At 44.9% G+C, this 20,887-nt stretch overlaps 1 protein-coding gene across 16 annotated transcripts in view; it reads left to right on the top strand.

The window, feature by feature from the left end:
* LOC102311757 (nck-associated protein 5) overlaps positions 1-20,887 on the top strand; it is a 177,153-nt gene that overhangs the window by 71,612 nt on the left and 84,654 nt on the right. For 7 of the 16 annotated variants that reach the window (XM_042219813.1, XM_042219812.1, XM_042219815.1 and 4 more), the window contains one exon: positions 18,633-18,753. In XM_042219813.1, coding sequence (XP_042075747.1) covers positions 18,633-18,753 — 121 coding nt within the window. The other 9 variants (XM_042219819.1, XM_005920169.2, XM_042219818.1 and 6 more) reach the window with 9 other exon arrangements.

The raw sequence follows: 20,887 nt of genomic DNA, 5'->3' as shown, positions 1-20,887 counted from the left end.
GCTCTGAAAGGAGTCCACTTAGTGGAACATTACAAGCCGGCTGCTGCTTGCCTGTTCATGTCCCCTTGTTTGAGGTAAAGATTTGCACCCCAGCCTACAACACTGTTGTCACCCCCCACCTCCTAAAAAAAAACAAACTCCTCCTTCTCCGTGCAAACCCCCACCCCAGCCTCCCGGCCCTCTCTTTCCCCCCTGAGGAAAGATCCACCTTCAGAGAGGCAGTAGAGCAGCCGTCTCCCTGAACACATGTTAAACGTCCTGTAAGCCCGAGGAAGAGGAGGAGGGAGGCAGTCACAGAGAGAGAGGGAGAGGGAGGCTCGGAGACAGACAGCATGAGAGAGAAAGAGATAGAAGCGGAGACAGACTGAGGAGAGAAATATTCGGAGGAAAGATAAAGCCGGGAGGTGGGGTGGTGGGCGGCAGATCGGAGGCACAAAACACTCGGTGTGTTTGTGCGTGTGTGTAAAGAGGAGCCTCAGAGCGCTGAGGGAAGCGTGCATGTAGCAGGAAGGGAGAAGGGAAAGCGGTGTATCGGGAGAAGTCGGTGCACGCCGGCAGAGTGAGGGAGGCAGCAGAGTAGGGGAAAAAGGAGGGGGGGGGGGGGAAGCAAGGACTTTGAGAGCGAGGAAGAGGGAAAGGCAGTCCGGGGCAGAGCCGGCAGCGCTCTGTTTGTGGATGTAAACTTTGTCATCTGCGGGATCAGTCGGACAGCAGCTGCGGAGCAGGAGGAAAGCGTGCCAGTGGATTACCATGCGTGTCCTCTGAATGCACCAGGATGCTGCGTCTCCACGAGGGTAAGGAGCGAGCCGGCGTCAGTCGCTCATGACATGGCAGAAAAAGAAAGAAAGAAACCTTGTTTTCTTGTAAGATTTGATTGTGACTGAAGTACGCTTGGCTTGTTTGGGGATTTAAGATGTGCATCACATGCATGCCGGCAGATTCACTGTTACCTCGTTTAGGCTTCCTTACTTTGTCCCGAGCTGCAATATTTCCAAGTAATGCCCCAGAGGGGGACATGTTTCATATAGAAGGACTGCACACATGTGCGATTTGCACTGATTTGCGAGGGGAATCGCATGTTCTGTTGCTAGTGGCAACAGCATGGGGTCAGGGGTGCTGCATAGAAAAAACAACCCACTTTGTTTCTGACTGATAACACCAGGAAACAGACAAAGTGGAGGTTAAAGAAGCCCGGCTTTGCAGGGATTTGTATGTGCAGGAATGCATAGGCTTCAATTCTTTCCTTATACACTCACTCTCTCTGTCTCGCTTGCTCAGGCAGATTAAGATTTCCTATCCAGCCCACTAATCCCACACTGAAATGAGCTGAACTGGTTGAGGTGGTGGACAATAATATGGAATATTATGTATATATAGTCTTTCCCAGTGATGTGGCGTTAAGACCTGCAGTGTCAAAGTCACGGCAGGTCAGTAGGGGGGGGTCTTCCCTTATAGGCAGCCTAATTTGCAGCAGACAGATAGATGCTCAGTGCTTGGTGCCTGCAGCCATCGCAGGGATGCCGGGGCGGCTTTATGTTTTTGGGCTGACTTTGTTATCTCTATAAACAGAACTGCTGGGGAATAGAGAAATGAGAGCATGGGAGAGCATGGGAGGTATCATCACTCTCTTGCTGGTGTTGTCAAAGCGCCAGAGAGAAATGCCATTCTGTCTTTTTTTTTTTTGACTTAAAGAGAGCTTTTTTTTGCCCTGGGAACTGGTGCTTCCCATCACAAGAGCAAAAAATAGCATCTGGCATGGAGTGGATGCTTTACAGCTGGGAATGCCAATGAATGTAGGCAATCTATGTGAAGGGTAACAAACAGCAGATTAAAAGGTGTTAACTTAAAGCACATTACGGTTGCAGCAGTACCCCAGTATATGAGGCACTTAGGTATATACTGAGGTATTCAGCAGTGAGCGGCCAAACAAAGCCCGAAAATCTCAGCTTCATACTTGACACTGATCCCCCCGACACACACACACACACACACACACACACACACACACACACACACACACACACACACACACACACACCATGTTATCTGCTATTTGTTTATGATTTCTTTTGCACCAGCACGTTCCTGACGCCCAGTTTCCACCGCAAAAAAGGTAGCACCAGTATTGCAGACATCAGAAGCACCTACGCGAACCAACCTTGATTTATTTACCCCTAAATCCTGCTGCTGACTGGTTCTCAGAAGGCCACCAAGAAGAAGTTATTGAAAAGGATGGAAAAGGAGACAAATTGAGGGTGGACATGTGTCAGCTGTTTGGTCTGGTTTCAGTTTAGAGCGTTTATCGGGGAGCACAGGAGCAGTCATTGATATCAACCCCACCGACCACGGGGGAGGCAGATGTGTTGCCACAGTGGGCAGTTTGAGCCTGTTGCCCTCTCTGAAACCTACCTGGGGATTACTGGATAAGAGGATTGCCAAGTGGAGGGATTTGATTTTATAGAATTAAAACTGTAATTCTCTCCATCCCAGCCATGCCACAGTGCAACCATTATTATCATCCGCCCCCCGTTTGCCCCCGGTGCCACACTCTTTTATGACACACTTACTTCATTACTGCATCGTTTGTCCTACATTTAGCCAGCTTTGATTTAACGGTCAAAAGGAGTTCATCACGTGCTGGTGGAAGTTTTGCCATCAGTTCGTTGGTTGGAATAAACAGTGAGTGCTGCAGTGGTTTGGATGCTGGATGCTGAGCCTAAACGACCCACATAAGCCTTCCTGGAACGTGACAACCATCCCCACTGAAGGGGAAAACAGTCAACCCTACAATATGCTGGACAAGCGTGTTAGAGTTTGCTATATTTGAGGATTATTTGCATAGTTAGCTGCGAAAAAAATCTATGGTTTCTTTGCCCTGTTTGTAGTGCAGCAGTAGTCCCACCACACTGCAGATTTTGGGCTGTTTTCCAGTTTTTGCTAGCAGATTGAAAAGGACTGATGCACCTTTACAGCTACACATGTGGGCAGGATTTATTTGATTTCTGTAAACAGATCAACAGAGTGTACCACAGATGCCAAAAACAGACAACTTTTAACCAGGAAACTGAGTCTTGAGTCCTGTGTGGGCCCATTTTTCAGTTTGGGGTGTTTTCAGAGGCTATTATTGGTTATTCATAGAATAAAATGATGGTTTGGGTTAAAATAAAGTATTTGTTGCTTATCTGAAGTTGATGCATCTACTACAACAGCCTTCAGCTGCAGGTCAAATATCTGGATTCCTCAAAATCTTCAAGAACCTCAAAGAAGTCCAGCAGCTTTCATACCAAGCACTTTTGACCACTTTGACCTGGCACTTCTTCGCAGCACCACCAGAGGTTGTTTGCATCTTGAACACATTTTCAGGTCACGTTGACAGCTTATGAAACAGCCTATGGGATTGCTGTTGGAGGACAGTCTTGACAGATGACATAACCTGAGTGTTTACTTGTCAAACAAAGGCTGGGAAAAGACGACTGTATTTTCTTTCCACCAGTCTGCCTCACTCTCACTCCTGTGCATCCGATTTTCCCAACTTTTCCTCCTCCCCTTTGGTCTCCTCCCCGTATGTGGCGCTCTGTATTCGGTGACCCTCAGCTACCACTCTGGGCTCAGGTCAAACAGAATTACTGAGGAATGTCCCTCTGTTCAATGGCTGGCCCAGTGGGCCTCAGCATGGGAGCACTTCCCCTTCATTGACAGCCAGAGGACTTTCATTTTGAAGGAGGGAGGGGGTTGAGGGCTCCTTCCAGACAAACTTTCCCATATAATTCCCAGAGTCTTTGCTGCGCTGATCGCCACCGTGGAGCCGTAAGCCAGTTTAATGATGTATACGTGTGAGGCACATTTCAGGATCTTGCCCGCTTGAGTCTTGTTGAGACACTCTGCTTCTGTGACTGCAGGCCATCCAGCTCAATTAAGGCTGCTTTGAATGCATTCCTCCCCCCCTATCCCCCTCAAACTGCACATAGGATCCCTAAAAACAGTATGCAGAGCTCCGTCAGGCTAATACAAACCTGTTTTTGCCAATACATCATCTGAAAAAAAAAAAAAAAAAAAGCTTGGTAAAGAATCCTGACATTTTGCGAAGCAGCTATTTTTTTGGATGCAAGCAGCCACAACACATTTAATTCCAACTGAAGTCTCATGCTTTGGATGTTAACAAGTTGGAAATGCAGAACAATTGGATTATCAGATGTCTTTTTTTCTTTTTCTATCCTCCTCTGTCTCCCCGTTGGCTCAAGTTAGAGCAATGTCACTCGGGAAAAATATAAAGTTTAATGGTCTGACACAATTTATAACCAATAAAAGGCTTTTATTTGCTAGCTATCAATGGTCTATTGCATGAGCTGACTGTTTTGCCTGGAGACAAAGCATTGCCCAGACACCCTCGCTGACTGTTAAGTGATGTCATTAGAGCTGGAGCATTTTTGTGGTTTCTAAACAGATGAACTTGCTCCATTGGAGTTCAAAAAGGTGCGAAAACTTCTGGGTTGGGGTTTTTTTTTTGCATTTAAACTGCCTGTTTTCCAGTCAAAACTGGCTTAAAATATTGCCTCTGTACAGAAAGCATCTTGGCTTGCAAATTTTTTCCTTTGTAAGAGCTTTTATTGATAAGTCTTAGTGTTGGAAGGGGGGGGGGGAGCAAATCCCCAAATTGGATTTGTTTTTTAGGTCATAGCACTGCATGCCAACAGTTTACAAGATAATATGGTGTTGTCCTTGTTTACTTTACACAGGCTGACACACTTTCACAGTGCGTGCATGCACCTCACAAGTTTTCTCGCTCAAAGCGGTCTAAGCCTGATTTGCCAGCGCTCCCACTTGTTTCATATTTCTCTCCTCGTCACGGTGACGCTTTCAACGGAGCGAGCCGTTCATGAGGTTGGAAAAGGGGGTCAGTGTCGTATTTGAGGTTGCACGGGGGCGGGGAATGTCAACAAACTTCAGCTCCCCTCTATCTTGGCTGTAAATCGTCGGATGATAGTGAGAGAAACATGCGGGACCGTGTCCAGAGGCTGAAGGTGTTGGCGCAGCTGGAAAGGAAATGGAGAGAGGCTGCTGGAGAAGCTCACCTTTTGAAGCTGTAAAACTCTTTTCCAAACACTTCTCTTGTTGTATTTTAGCCGTTTGGTGACAGTCTTTACTTAGAGTGAATTACGGCAGCGTGCAGATGCTTTTAACTGCTTGGTTACCAACATGCCAGAGGGCAAGAACAGGAGCGCTATGGCAATTTTGTGAACACGTAAAAGAGAATTACTGGGACCAGACATACTTAAAGATGGAAGCTACAGTGCAAAGTGACTCTAAGTAAAGCGATGCAACTAAATGCATGAAAAACTGCCTGCAGCACACATGGAGAATAGTTATATTAATGCCATGGCTTTTGCAACAGCTGCCCAGGAACACTGAGGACACATATGTGTGCCCGCAGAGGTGGATTGCAGTAGAGATGGCTGACCCTTGGCTCAAATGCGTCTTGTTTGCAGCACCTTTGTCTTTATTGTATATGCAGTGGCCGTTTGTCCGCTTCTGTAAAGGGCTACTGTTTGCCTGCTTCTCTGAAAACGATGTGTTGACAGCTGTTGTAAAATACCCTGTAGCCTCTGCATGGTCTCCATGAGTCAGCAGAACCTTCTAGCATTGTAGTACAGTAGTACACATGAGTCTCTGTTCCCCAATTACCTCAATGCAGGCTAGCCGGGGTGTGAAATACAGAACAATGGATGAAATGTGTGACTTGGTTATATGTATGTGGGTGCATTTATAGCACTGAACATGCAAAGGGTGCTACATTAGCATTTGCATCTTCTGGCAGTAATGCACTGTTCAGGGTTACTGGACTTTTAAAGCTGAGAAGCCTGTGTGGAAAGGCTCACTGGAGTGGTGTTATTAAAACCTTCTGATGGTAATTTGAACATGTTCGTACGTCTTTCAGAAAAACATCCTTAATGATTATATTAATCTGAAGTCTTCTGAAAATGTTGCTTTGTGCCTAAATGTGCACCATGCTCACTTTTCCATTGAAGATGTAATACTACTGAGTTCTAGTGACCTTTACTTGTCACTTTCAACAAAGTACATCTCACAGTAGCCATGTGCAAAACTATGGCTACCTGCTACTGTGAGATCTACTTTCCATCCATCCATTTTCTTAACATCCAGTTCATGGGTCACAGGGGAGCCTACCTCAGCTGTCATGGAGTGAGAGGTGCGGTTCCCTGTTGTCACCCCGTTACGCTCCAACCACGTATGTATATGTTGCATGTAGTTTGGCCTAGATCATAATTGCTTTTTTAAGACTTTCTTACAATAATTTGAGAACAAACGAAGGGTTCACGGAGATATTTTTTGGCATCTAACGTGATCAAATAAGCAGATGTTTGAACAAGCTTCTGTATCTGCCAAAATAATGTCCTTTTCAGACTCCTTTCTATTACTATCTCATTCCAAACATGTCTCTATCATGTCTAAAGGAGCACTTTAGGCACCTTGCCATGAACGTGATAAGGGGAGTAAGTTAGTTCTATGAACCAGAAACTTCAATCAGCTTTTGAAAGCTGAAATGGCTCATTGGAGGAGGATTTTGAGACTTTTGACTTCAATAATTTGAGTGAAAACTGACTGGAAGTGAAAACTTTCCAGCAATGAAACAAGTTGTTCCTTTCTGTTAATATGATGGCATCTCATCCTATGACTTACTTAGACTTAGTTCCTCCTACGCCGGGCGGCGCATCGGGCAGCTAGTGATCTCCATCGATGTCGGTCAGCAGCGACTGCTTCAGCTTCGTCCCAGGCAATGTCGACAGTTTTCAGATCGTCCATGAATGTTCGACACCATGTGGTCTTTGGTCAGCCTTGCTTTCGCTTGCCAGTGCGTGGACGCCATATCATGGCAATCTTAGCTGGGCGATGAGGGGGTAGGCGTAAAATATGGCCCGCAAAGCGGAAGCGCCTTTCTGCAACAACATCGGCTAATGGGCGGGTGCCTGCTCTTCGTAGGACCTCCTCATTTGTTATTCGGTCCCGGTAGGAAATTCTCAGGATTCGCCGCAGGCCACGTTGTTGAAGCACGTTCAGGTGTTGAATAATTGCACTTGTTGAGCGCCAGGTTTCACTAGCATAAAGTGCAGTAGGGAAGACGATAGAGTTCAGTAGTCTGATCTTGACCCTTACATTCAGGGAGGTCGAGTTCCAAATAGGTCGGAGACGTCGCAGGACACCAACTGCCTTCCCTACTCTGGCGACATCCCGATCAAGACCCCGTCATTGGAGATGATGCTGCCAAGATATGTAAAATTCTCCACCTCTTCAGCACGTTGTTGGTTGATCATGACAGGAATGCGGGCACGTGCATAGCCAACTCGGAGTACCTTGGTTTTTTTGACGCTGATTCTTAATCCAACTTTCGTCGCCTCCCTCTGCAGGGCCGCGGTCAACTTTTGGAGGTCTTCCTGAGTCGAGCCCAGCAGGGCGATGTCATCTGCGAAGTCCAAGTCAGTGAGATTACGCGGTTCGTGCCAGGGCACACCGATGCCAGCTTGGTCAACTGATCGTCGCATGATGAAGTCAATTACCAACAGGAAGAGGAAAGGGGATAGCACGCATCCTTGTCGGACGCCAGTATTGATCTTGAAGAAATCTGTGCAGCCGTCATCTGTCCGGACGCAGCAACGGGAGTTGGAGTAGAGACAACGAAAGGCATCTAAAAACTGCTGAGGGACTCCATAGTGGCGTAGGATAGCCCATAGAGTCAGCCGGTGGACGCTGTCAAAAGCCTTCTCGAAGGCAATGAAATTACTAGAAATCTTCCTTTGGTATTCCAATGTTTGTTCAATGATCATGCGGAGGGTGAATATTTGCTCGACGCATGACCGGCCACTCCGAAACCCAGCCTGCTTTTCTCGCAATCGTTCGTTCACTGCGTGTTGTAGCCGATTCAAAAGAGCGAGGCAAAACACTTTCCCGGGTAACGTGATGCCCCGCCAGTTGTTACAGTCACCCAGATCACCTTTTCTCATCCTATGAACGTTTAATGAATACAAGGTATATGTTTGTAGTCTTAAAGATGTCTTAAAGTATTTAAAGAACAATTTACGTAATAGGACCTATGTCTGAATGACAGTGTCACTTTATCAGACCGATGAAGGCATCAGCAGTACACATACCTACATGTCTAAAAGGATGGAAAAACATTTGAGAGTCTTGTAAAAACTCGATGTTGATGGAAAGACTATCACAGTAACTGATCAGGTTCAGCTTCATAGCAGATTGCTCAGCATCATCTCATTTTCCACCCAGGTCACCTGTAAATACCCAGACAAAGACATCAGCATGCCTCAAAAGGAACACTTATTAGAAGATCAAACAGCACCTAAAATCCTCCCACACGTCGCCCTCTTAGTGTCACAAATATTTCTGTAGCTTTCCAACACAAACCCACCCATTTCATACCACTTCGGTCAGGTGAGGAAGTAAAATAGCCAACTTAGTCTCTTGATTGTCGTCACTCTTCACCACATCGCCAATTTTTCAATTCATTTCATCCTGCTTCTGTCTATGATAGCAGGCTTTTATTGCTGCCTTCAAGCGTGGCGTCTTGGCACACGCTGAGACATTCTTGGCCTTTAGACACAGTTGGGCTTCATCTCAAGCGTACAGAGCCTGTATAGATCTGCAGAGATGTTTTGTGTTCATCTCTGGAGAAATATAATAATTTCTCAGGGAAGAAAAAATAAAAAACTGGTTTTGTTTATCTTGTCCGAATCCATTTCACAAAAAACAGGAGAACTCCTATATCATGAGGTAATTGCAGTCTTTTGTGAAATGTGCCTCACTTAAACTCAATTATGTGTCAGAGGGTGCGACATAAGTTAGACAGCCATCACTGGGGAAAATTTTAAGCAAACACAAGATTACAACCTGTTGGAGTGTGAGTATGTGGCTGGGAATGCTTTTTGATAAGCTCTGTTTTCCTTCTCTTTCCCCATTTCCACATATCCCCTCAACTGTGTTTGCTAAGGTACAGCAACAGCACCTTTCCAGTTTGGAGTCATCTCTCATTTATGAATTGCACATGAAAGATTCAAAGTTGTCTGTAAATGTGTGTGTGTGCATGTCTTTGCATATCTTTGCAAGTGTGTTTGTACATGTGTGCTCAGCCATGTGCTTAAGATTGCCCCTCCGTGTGATCATGTCTAGCCCCATCCTCATTCTTCATGAGCCACGCTGGTGAGTAAACCCTCCCGACAGACAAGAAAGGCAGGCGGGCGGGTGCTGCGGCCATTTTTAAAGCACATCTGCTCATCCGCAATGTTTCGTTTCGTCTGGGCAGGAATGCATCTGTGGCTTGGAAACAATTGAGGTCAGGCCCTGCTCGCAGAATAAGAAAACATTTAGGTAGACAGACAGACAGCCAAGCAGGGGTAATCCACGCTTGGCAAATGCATTCCTCTCAGAGGATTCCTTATGTCTGATCTTTGTTACTTCATAAGTTTTGGAGAAGTTCTGGCCCACTAAACAGTGCATTTAAATCACCGTCTTCACTCTGATTTTGAAGATTTTTGCAGAATTCTTTGAAGAGTTTCATGCCTCTGCAGGTGGCAGCTGTTGCCAGAGGCATTAAGCTATTCCACCCCATACATATTTGTGATACTGTATGTCTTAAACACCCTAAAAACACCATCAAATTTGGCACAAATGTAATCAGATGAAAACAGAAGGCATTTTCCACATATTTCTGCAACACCAACGATGATAGTGAATGGACTGGTACTCATGTAGCGTTTTTTTACTCTGTTTAAGCATTCAAAGTGCTTTCTAACTACAAGATTCGTTCATTCAAGCACACACTCATACAACCACTTTTTTCCTATGCCTAAACACTCGTATGGCCAGAGGGGCAAAATAGTGTGTGATAGCGCTGATATGTGTTGTTTAGTTTTGTTGGTGATTTACAAATGTTGCACTTGGTAGCGTCTCGCCTGTCCCCAAAGACCCAGTCGCCTTCTTTAGAAACAGCCAAACTCGGAAACTTATCTGCCAGTTCGGCAAACAGTCTGAACAGAGTAGTGGCAGGCATATCTGCTCTTTAGGAGTGCTTGTAGTTTTTCTTGACTCAACGTATCTGTAGTGGGAATTAGCATTTGAAAGAGTTCTGGCAATATGAGACATTAATCACTTTGACAATTTTGATTGATTGATTGAGATATATGAAAAGTTTTAGGCTTTTTGTAAAAGCTGTTTGTCCTGATGAATATCTAAGCGCAGGTTTTATGTCCTTTATGTCCACTGAAATCAAAGCTGAAACTCTTCCTATTACTTTAGGTAGGAGTGTGGTCTGTTTAACATGACTTGACTCTACTGTTTTAAGGATGGAAGCTGAGGAGACACAGACGAATTAATGAGATTTTGCTTGTCAAAGTGTCTCCAAAAGCCACATTTTAGACCACAACTCAAGAACTTATCCACTGATTGTGCCAATTTTTCTACATAGACACTTAATAGGATAAAAGAAGCAATGACTTTTTGAGGTTTTGAAGAATTCCCTGAAGTTCTTTTAAGTGGGAAAGGCAAAAAAAATTTCACACAGTCTAGTTCACAGAGATTGCCGCCATCAATCACACGCTCCAAGATTATGTCAATGCTTAGAGTCGGAGGGGGGGAAAAAAGAAAACAAAGCTTCCCGGTGCATTCTGTCAGACTCCTGTGAAGTACCGAGGGCTAGATGTTATCTCGGAGGGAAAAGCATAAACAACTCGGAGCGCTCAACATGTTGTTGACTTTGGATTAATCTCGCTAATCGTGATCATCTCAACTCGCCTAACTACATTGCTCAGTGTAGCACACACGTGTCCAAACAAAGTCCAGTACGCAACTCCTAAATTAAAACTAAGTATGAGTCATGATGATGAAGTTATGTATGGGTGTTGAGATGACCCACATTCTTAGTGTTTGTCAAGCACACTGTTGTCCAGATTCACATCACAGGGAGGCATTTATCATACATACTTGGTCAGACTAACAGTGTTTCTGAGTGTCTAATGCAGATTATTGCTCCACAACATCAAACAAGGACTATGTTGCTGATTAGAAACGTGTCTTTTTGGAAAATAAAGACGTTATTAGGCCACATGGCAGCCTGAAAAGGCGTGTGTTCTTTGTGTGCTCACAGCAGAACCTCATCACATTTCACCTCGTCAATAATTGATGGTCTTCGGTGGTGAGGTAAGGCTCATTGTGCCGGGTTGTCTGGCTGCCTGGCTGGCTTGATGGCTGGGTGTGAGAGGTGCTGACATGTGGCTCATGTTTTTCCGCTGCCCTTCACTGCAGACGGGGGTCCGTGACGAGCGACAGGAGGTCAGGAACCAGCTGTGGCTGGGAAACGGGGGATCGCCGCGGGTCAGGCCACTCCTCGCCATCCACCACAGTGCTTCGTGGTGATTGATTGAACCTGCCTAATGCATTGGGACCAATTGAACGGTCACAGATGTGCAAGCCCCACCCCCTCAGACGCCTGTGCACATGAAAGTGTTTACACCGACGCTGATTTTGATGCCATCTCGGCATTTGGGGTTCGACTGCAGAAAGGAATTCCTGCATTAAAGTCTTAAGGAAATGATGCTTTAATGATACGTTGCCTTTGTTGGCACAGGACTTTTTAATTACACATAATGAAGTGGGACTTTTTCAAGTTCATTTTCTCCATGACAATGTCAGGGAATCCATGCAGAACATGAGAAATCAGAGTTGTGCAAATGCATTTCACACCCCATCTCGACTTTACTCTCTTGGCAGTTGTAACTCTGTTTTCCTGTCAGGCTGGCTTGGATGTTGTAACTTATCAAACGCATCAGTAAGCCTATTGTCCCGCACTAGGGTTTGGGACTGGGTTGATTTTTTTGGGTGGATCGGTACAGAGAAGGTTACATAACACAGCTGTAGAAGGATTAAGGATGGGAATGACCGGTCCGGAGTCAGGATCCCTCTGAAGAGGGCGCCCTATGTGGGCCATGGGGATTGCGTGCGTATCAGGACTCTTAACCCAGCGGGAGTGCAGACGCTAATACATAAATGCATGGCAGCTCTGCTCTCATCCAAACATTTATGCATCCCTCCTGGCCACTCTGTGTACAGTTGTGGCTGAGAACGATTGAAATGTTTAGCTCCCCCATAAGCCTCGATGACAATACTAGAGAGATGGTTTATATTTATGCATCTTTTATGCATCAGGATGCATGTGTTTATGTCAAAGTGAGTAACTTCTGCAGGGAAAAAGCTGAACCAGTATGTGGTGTTTAAGAGGACAGATTAAACGCACTTGATAGTGGTGTACAGTACCACGAGGGAAAGAGGAAACCAAAATACAGGAGACAGCGCTTCTCCCTCTTTCATTATGTGCTTAGCAGCAAACAATGTACAGTGGATTAAACCACCTGTATGGAAGAGCCGTGATAACAGTGATGAAAACACGGGCTAAACGTCTGCCTCCCACAATGTAGTTCAAAGCGCAGGGCTCCACAACATGTCAGCTCAAGCTGTGATTGATCCTCTCTCGGCCCTGACAGGTCGTGTCTTTGCATGCATGCACGCCACCGCCGCTGCGACGCTAGAGAAAGAGCGGGTGCACACGGAGGGTTTACACAGCGTCTGAGCTCAGGAGACTGAGCAGAGGAAACAGGGTTGATCTGCTGTGAATGCGGCGGGGCGGGTGTTATGTTCGCTCTGCGCCGCGCTGTCTGTCTTATCTCAGAGACAGGGCGGCGTTTGACGCTGAAGGAAATGCATGTGAAAAGGAAAGACGTGATCTGTGAGGTGTGTGGGTGGATGGCAGGTAGTGCGAGTTAAGAATGTAACAAAGCAGGTGCACAAACGAGGCATGTAAGCCAAGATTTTCATCACAAACTAGATGTTAAATCACTGTTTAAGCTTTAAGTGGACTCTACTAGAGCTGCATTATATGATTTATAGTTCAAAATAAGCTTTATTTATCTTACACAAAGCCACTGTCTGAAACCAGCTCCTTCCTTTATGAAAACTTCATCCTGACTGGTCCCGCTTTACAAACAGAGATTAAACAGCAGGTGGGTGGGGCCTCTGTGATGACTGTGCTAGGGCTAACTGCTCGTTTGAAGCCAAGAGTAGAAAAAAAAAAACCTGTCTGAAACTGAGTTTGTTTGAAGCCTGCGCCTGTGACTCACAAACTACGCTCAATATTTGAACACTTGACCATGTTTAATACAAGCATTGTAACTGTATTAAATCCACTTTAAAGTACTGCTTTTTGACATGATCAGACTACATGACCACCTTACTCTCGTTGCATTTTCATGAAGTTTCAATTTGTGTACTGAAGAGAAGTGCACTTGCAACTGGGGCTATCAGGTGGTTTGGGTATCTCCACTGGTGCTTGGTGGGATTCCCTTGTTTAGTAAGTCATCACCACTATCAGGTGATTGCAATCAGCAGGAGAAACTGGAGGCCCACACCCCACACGGGTTTCAGCGGAGGTAGAACGTGTGCACACGGTCAGCTGTCAGCTTATGCTTTCATCACAAGATCAGGATGTAGAAGACAAACGCATCAAGTGTGAAATATATAAAGTTGGGGCTTTGAGTCCAAAGAGAATCATTCACTTTTCTGCCTCAATGAAAATGTTTTTAGCTAATTTAAAGGACGGCAGGAAGCAAAATATCCAGGGCTGAAAATCTAAGCAAACATGGAAGGGTGTAAAACTGCAGTTCGTCAAGTGGCCACTTGAGGCTCACTCTAAGGGTCCCATATTAAAATAAACCGGATTACAGCGTGCTAATCTTCTGCAGCTATATTGGGGGTACCTGCGAGCAGCCCTAATAACACATTAATGTGTTATTAGGGCTGCTCGCATTAAGCTAACCATTAGTGAGCTTGTAATGCTTTCTTCTAGGTCCAAAAATTCAAGATGGTGACAGCTGTAATGGTGTAGATCTAGAATCCAAAAGTCCACAAACAAAAGGGTGATGTCACTGTGGCCACATACATCTTTTATATACAGTCTATGGGCAATAAACACAAACAATCTGACAGGTTATAAACAAAACCCAGATTATCCTGATTTATGTGGAAAGCTCTGGCTTGTCTGTTCTATTCGTGTCTTCCCACTGTGACGGATTACATGCTTTCAGTATGGTTTTGATAATTTGGCTGCATCGCTGTCCAAACTGTTGGCTGATTGTTTGCCTGCTCAGGTTTCTAGCCCCTGTAAAACTTTGTTAATGTTATCATAACCACTCGAAATAACGTCCATAACTGGGAAAATAAGACCCGGCTTGTTATAAAATGGAATTACCCTTTAAAATGAGGCGTTTAGGGACCGCGTGCCTGCGTTTTGACCCGTTTGGACGACATTCATGAGAACATGTGGAGGGAAAAATGAAAACATCGTAATTAATGTGTTAACATGGCTCTTTGCATACCAAACTAGAGCCTTCTGCGAGAGATGGGCTTGAGATAAACTCCCTGACTCTAACAGCCGTCAGGTTGGACTCTGTCTGACTATTTCGGGGCCAGTTTACACAGCTGGTAAAAGTTTACGACGTGATGGATCTCGCATCCATTGTGGTTGAAATGCACATGACAAATTTAGAGTGGAATATGTCAGCCTAAACACAGGCATAAACACACACAGAGTACATTACAGATTGCATTCATGTGCGCTTGAATGCAGTTCAGATATCATATAATTCCACACCAGCGCCAACTGGATGCAAGACGTCGCCAGTGAGCGTTTTGCACTGGAATACTGTTTTGACTACCGCTCGTGCCAATTACTATAATTATGTTTAACACAGAATGTCAAATTGTTCTATATTTGGCGGCGATTTTTGCCGCCGGGCGCAGTTGGCTCATGCTCCGTTGCTCCTGGAACATGCCTGTACATAAGTGGCCTGAAACTTAACCCTTTACAGCGCTGTGACGCTCAGCCATAACACAGACTGGAGGAATGCCAGGCCGGTCCCGTTTAACAAAACAATATCTGCAGTGAGAACTTCCAGAGAGTTTTTTTGTTTTTTTAATGAAGGTGGTGTAATGGTGTACAGTGTGCTGTAATGGGAAGAGACACATTGTGTAATGTAAACACGAGTGTTTTAGTCAGGTGTGGGGCATGCGTTCACACGGAATTTATGAATGCAGTAACCAATGCAGTAAAAGTCCAGAATACACACCCAAACGCACACGCGCACACACCCCTGCTTGCTTCACAGCATCGGCACTCTGCTTGACTTCCTCCTGAATTCGTCACCGCCACAGTGCGTGTTTCACAATCGGCTCGTTTAGCTCGCCTTTGTCTTAATCAGTGTTTTCCCATTAGAGGAATCACTGCAGTGGGAATGCCATCCAGGAGCAGAAACGTAGCCCACTTTGTATTTTGCCTGTTCAGTCCAGACGGTCGATTCATCCATCACCCCCCGCCTCTGTCAGCTGTCTCTTAATCACCGGGGGGTTTTCCCTCCGACAGGTAAGCCTCTCAGAAACAACGGCGTCTTGTCAAAGACTGCGAGGCGGTGAGGAGTTGTTACTCATGAGCTATTTTTGGGGGGTTTGGATGTCTGCTATTGTTGAAGAAATGTGAAAAATGTGCAGGTGATTGGGATTACTCGGGGCTGTCTGGTGTATCAGCTTCTTTATTGGGTCCCACAGCCCCACATTAGGTGTGCTGTGAAGACAAAACAGTCGGGAACAAGACTTTGACAGGAACTTTGCTCCTGAGCTGCACACCTAAGGTTTTGTAAGATGATGCAATTCATTTGTTAGGTTTGGTTTTTTTTTGACTCATTTATGTCTTTTTTAAGTAAGTTAATTATTTTCAAGCATTTTTTAAAGCAACTATCATATTTACCTCCTAGCAGACCTGGCTTTCAAGCCGGTCTGCAGAAACATTAATAAGTGGGTGATAACACATCATGCGCCTCTAGTAATGCATGTAGAGTACTATATTTACAACAATAATGACTTGAACAGATTCGCTCAGAGCCTACGCTGCCAAAGGAGGCTTTTTGATCCCCTTACACATTTGTTGTTTTCCCAGAAATACGGATAGAAACACTTGTATACTGACAAGCCTTCAGCAAACACATTCACAGTCTGGCTTGTCCTGGAGCACCGCTTCAGTTGTTGTGGATGCCTCAGGAGGGGCTTTAAAACAGGGTTTTTTATTATCCGTGCTAGTGTGCCAAGATTTATCCCATTAAAGTCTGGAATGCCCTCACGTGGGAAATGGATTGGATGTGCACAGTCAATTTCTTTGTTCAGCTCTGTGCGTATTTGTGTGGAAGAGTTTGTTATGAGTGTGTGTGTGTCTGCCTGTAAGGCTGTAGGGTCTGGCACGAGGATGCCCAGCTTTTTTTTCTTTTCTTTTTTTTGTTTCCTCTGAGCTATTTTTGTCTGGATAGAACCGCGAACTCTGTTTTGCGTAGTTAGCCGACGACCTCGCCTCTTCCATGTGTGTGTCTGCTGGTTTGCTTGCAGGCGTGTGTGGGTTCTGCCAAAGTTGGAGATAGATGGAGGGCAGAAGTGTTGGTTTCTTGTATAGTGAGCTGATATTGATCTTGGATATCTGATACCAACCACTTAGTAAACAAGAAATGATTAGCTAAGTCGAGGAATTTGATTTGCCCAGTAGAGAGCTTGAGTGTCCTCTGATGATGATAAATTTGATTTTGCAGCTGAGGGGAGGCTTCTCTTTCCATTTTCATCACAGCCTTTAGGCACGAATAGAGGGAGTGAGTCTTAGGTGTGAAGACAGTGGTTGATGTTTTTGTAAGATAAAAGTAAGATGAAAGATGGAAACAAAACAAGAATCGCTCTAAATAAAAGGATGACTAAGTGGTTTCAGGTTTGTGAGGTATGATATCCTATTGGAGGAATATCAGGATTGATTGTCTGGCAGGTGGACGTCTTTATGTTGAAGATGTTTCATCTCTCATCCAACAAAAGTCGACTCAAGACGCTTTACATTGTAAGGTAAAGACTCCACAATAATACAGAGAAAACCCCAACTATGAATCCCCCTATAAACAACAACCTGGAGAGACTGGGGAGGAAAAACTCCTTTTTAACAGGAAGAAACCTCTGGCAAAACAAGACTTAGCCATCTGCCTTGACTGGTTGGGGATGAGGAGAGGGAGACAGGGCAAAAGACAAGTACCCATGCTGGGTGTCCCTTAGTGTATTAATAGCTAACTGTAGCAGAATGTACCGCGACCGTGGCTCAGGGGGTTGGGAATCGCATCTGTAACCGGAACGTCGCCGGTTCGATCCCTGGGCTCTCTGTCCTGGTCGTTGTGTCCTTGGGCAAGACACTTTACCCTACTTGCCTACTGGTGATGGCCAGAGGGGCCGATGGCACGATATGGCAGCCTCGCTTCTGTTAGTCTGCCCCAGGGCAGCTGTGGCTACAACTGTAGCTGCCTCCACCAGTGTGTGAATGAATAGTGGTATTGTAAAGCGCTATATAAATCCAATCCATTATTAACTTGGTGACATTTTCACTAAAAGTTTTGACGTGTAAAAAAAATCCAAGTGGTCCCGGGATTGATCCTTGAGGGACACCTTTGGTATGCTTGGAAAATTATTAGTGGTTGCCTGGTGACTGCATTGGATTTTTGTTTGGTTGCAGCCAGTTGCAACAACCAGCTGATCAGAGGTTGAGCCTGTAATAGCCTCAACGTCTGGGTGACCAGCTTTGATCTCAAGGTGATTTCACAGGTCGTCTGGTGTGAGGCAACCAGCCTCAAACTACTTTGGTCTGACTCAAATTGATTGCTGTTGCATTGCAATCAACCTGAGTCACTCTGTGATGCGTCTCCTTGCAATATTAACAAATGCAAGAATTTCAAAGGCAATGAGATTGCAAGTCCGTTCCACATAGTCAAAATAATGTAAGCTGTGCCACTGTTTTCTTTCACTGCCTTTTTTAAAGCGACTGTTGTATTAAAAGCTAGAACCTAAATGCTAATTTATGCATTTAATTTATGCGTTTCATTTGGACAAATGTTTTGTCACTCATCCAAGTAACCTTTTCAGTCTAAAGACTAAAATCAACTTCATGGGATTTACTTACCTGGATGATTAAGCATGCATTGAGGTATTTATCACCTAAACCTAACCAGTGAAAGAAGTGAGGATAAAAAGAGAGGGAAAAATTGAATTAATGTTCAAGGTCCAAAGAAAACGGAACGAATGGGATCCTGGTTGTAAACCCAACATCCTTCTCTTCCCTATCTTCTGTTGTGATCTTTTGAGGACTCTTTCCAGCTGTCTGGAAACCACGAATGTAGTGCTGGCACCAAGGCCAAAGAGCTACCTTGTGGATAATGGAGACATGCAGGTGGCCTCTCATAAAATTGCATTATCAAACACTCTGGGACAAGAATGGTTTGCAGTTTCTAAGACATACTAGAGTCCCACATGCATAGCACTTACATGATCAGTGGACTAGTAGAGAATGAATATGTTTTTGGGTACTTCTTGATTTGCCACTTTGTTAGCACTCAGACCTGGCACACTGAGCTGCTGACTGACCACACACTGACTCATTCTTATTTTCCTTCCCCCCTCTCTCTCTCTCCCCTCCATCTCCTGTTTCTTTGGTTTAGGGAAAAGCTGGCTGTGGCTCGCCTGCAGAGGGAAGTCGCACGGAGCAAGAGCGAAGGAACAATGGTAAAGTACAGTGGAAGTGCTTGGCCCTATCATCTTCACGAAGCCAGAAAAGCCACAGTATGTTCACTCCACGTACATACCCACACAGAAACCGTCAGGCTCTGCCAAAACTGTTGTGTTGGCTGAGTGTCTCGACACCTCATCAGAAGCTCTTGAAGGCAGCAATCCTGTAGAAATGCATGTGTAGGCAATAATAGAAGCAAGTACAAAAATACTGTGTTATGTGACAGTTGCCTGTTTGTGGAAAAAGCAGTGCGTTGCATAAATTTGACCTTTTCTGCACAAACTACAGGTACTTGAATGCACTGCCAGGCTCTGTGACCGTAGAATGCTGCACACTGCATTGTGTCTCTGGTAGAAAGTGCTGATGTGCCGTTCTTTTATGAGTTCTGGAGGTGGTCATTAGCATACATATGCGCTCAAAGCAGCGTATATGTTTGTGTCTGCGTTTCCACAAGTGTGTCTGAATGCATTTATAGAGTGTGTGTTTGTAAGCGAGGTCAGGAAGCGAGAAGAACCGGGTGATGAAGCGGGGCTCAGCTGATTGCAGCCTCTGAGCAGACGCTTTAACCACAGGCCCAGCTGTTTCACTGCACCCCAGTGACGCCTCTGATTCTGTGTGGCAGCAGGCCTAAAGCTACAGCACACAAGGGCCGACACGCTCCGAGATCTCCTCACCGCTGCGTGTGATTATTGATCCCCAAAGGAGGAATGCTCTATTTTTTCTTCATACCTCTTCAGAGTTGTAGAGGTCAGAGCACAGGGTCAGATACTGAGCAGAGCTCCCTCCTTGGAGATGGGCAGGGGTTTGGCATGTTGCTCAAGGGCATTTTAGCACAGTAGATACTGAATTTATTGGCTGTACCAGATGTGTAGCTAAGTTTGTGCTTCGGCTCGTAAATATAGACACTAAAAGAGCACAGACAAAGACCGGCTTTACCTCTAGGACTTGTTGATGTCAGCAGATGTCAGAGGAAATCACGCCGGAGTCAGCCAGCGCTTACTTTCTGACCTCTGGTTGACTCCAAACTGTCGCCCCCAAGCATGGCCCAGTGTGTGAAACAAGAAGGTTCATTATTGATTTTGAAAAAGGTTCAGCATTGATGGGTTGACATACTGTTGATGAATGGAAAATGAACCTGACCATCACTGTTCCTTATAGGCTAGTTGTTTAAGTTGTGTCCAGTGTGTTGTGAAATGAAAATGTATATGTAGATGAAACTGATTTGGTGTTAGACCTCAATATTAAGCTATTCAAAAAATTCATTCACTGTGTATGTGTTTGGGTTGTCAGTTTTGGGATTGAAATATTAAAGAAAACAAATGAAACTGAGACTTTTCAAAGTTGCTGGGAAAGAAGTTTTTCCTGCAAGTTTGCGTGATCATATTTTTGTGATGATATTTGGGCGATGTGGTCCAAAACAGCCGTCCTTTTTAAGATACATTTGGGCCAGATCTGACAGACTAAACAGCCCAAAATCAAGTTAGTGTTTGTTGAAGAATAAAAGGGCCATGGACACTTGGTGATTGGTGGTATTTCCCTTTAAAATCAAATTTCGTACAAACCCAAAAGATCTTTGTTTCAACCACAGAATGTCTGTAACAGACTGAAGTAGCCACTTTGAAGTTTGTGGGTTACTGTGTTGAAGCCTCTTGTTTAGTTGTTTGGTCACTGATATCCTACGCTACAGTTACAGTAGGGAACAAAACAGTAACTGGAGACCTCAGTGTGGCCAAAATGAGTAAGACTGTGTAAGACCACCACTCATAGTCAGATGAGATCTTCAAAGTGATTTGAAGGCGATAAAAAAGTCAGTCTGCTCTCAGTTTGCAGTTGAATGGGGTCAAATTGACAATGAGATGCAATCTGTTTGTGATAATACAGTGACCGAGTGTGATAAATTATCAAAAATGATAAATCTGCTTACATTCAGACCCGAGCCACAGATATGAAACAGAAATTCATCCACAAACAGCCACGTAGCTGCTGCAAGAGGGTGATTTAACTGCAAAATGACATTGGTGCTCGATAACCTTGCTTTTATATAGGAATGTACCCAGAAAACAACCAGTTGTTTGAGTTACATTCTGAGTTCCTACAAACTTCTAATCCGATGGTCACATTGTCCTGTGGTTGATTCATTTTGTGCCATGAACACAGTTTTCTTGGAGACCCACATTCTGGTCCACC

Source organism: Haplochromis burtoni, unplaced genomic scaffold, assembly GCF_018398535.1.
Source record: "Haplochromis burtoni strain Fernald_Lab_line unplaced genomic scaffold, NCSU_Asbu1 Contig_38, whole genome shotgun sequence".
Lineage (NCBI taxonomy): Eukaryota > Metazoa > Chordata > Actinopteri > Cichliformes > Cichlidae > Haplochromis > Haplochromis burtoni.
The sequence above is the reverse complement of the archived record's forward strand: the minus strand, read 5'-3'. Positions and strand labels throughout refer to the sequence as shown.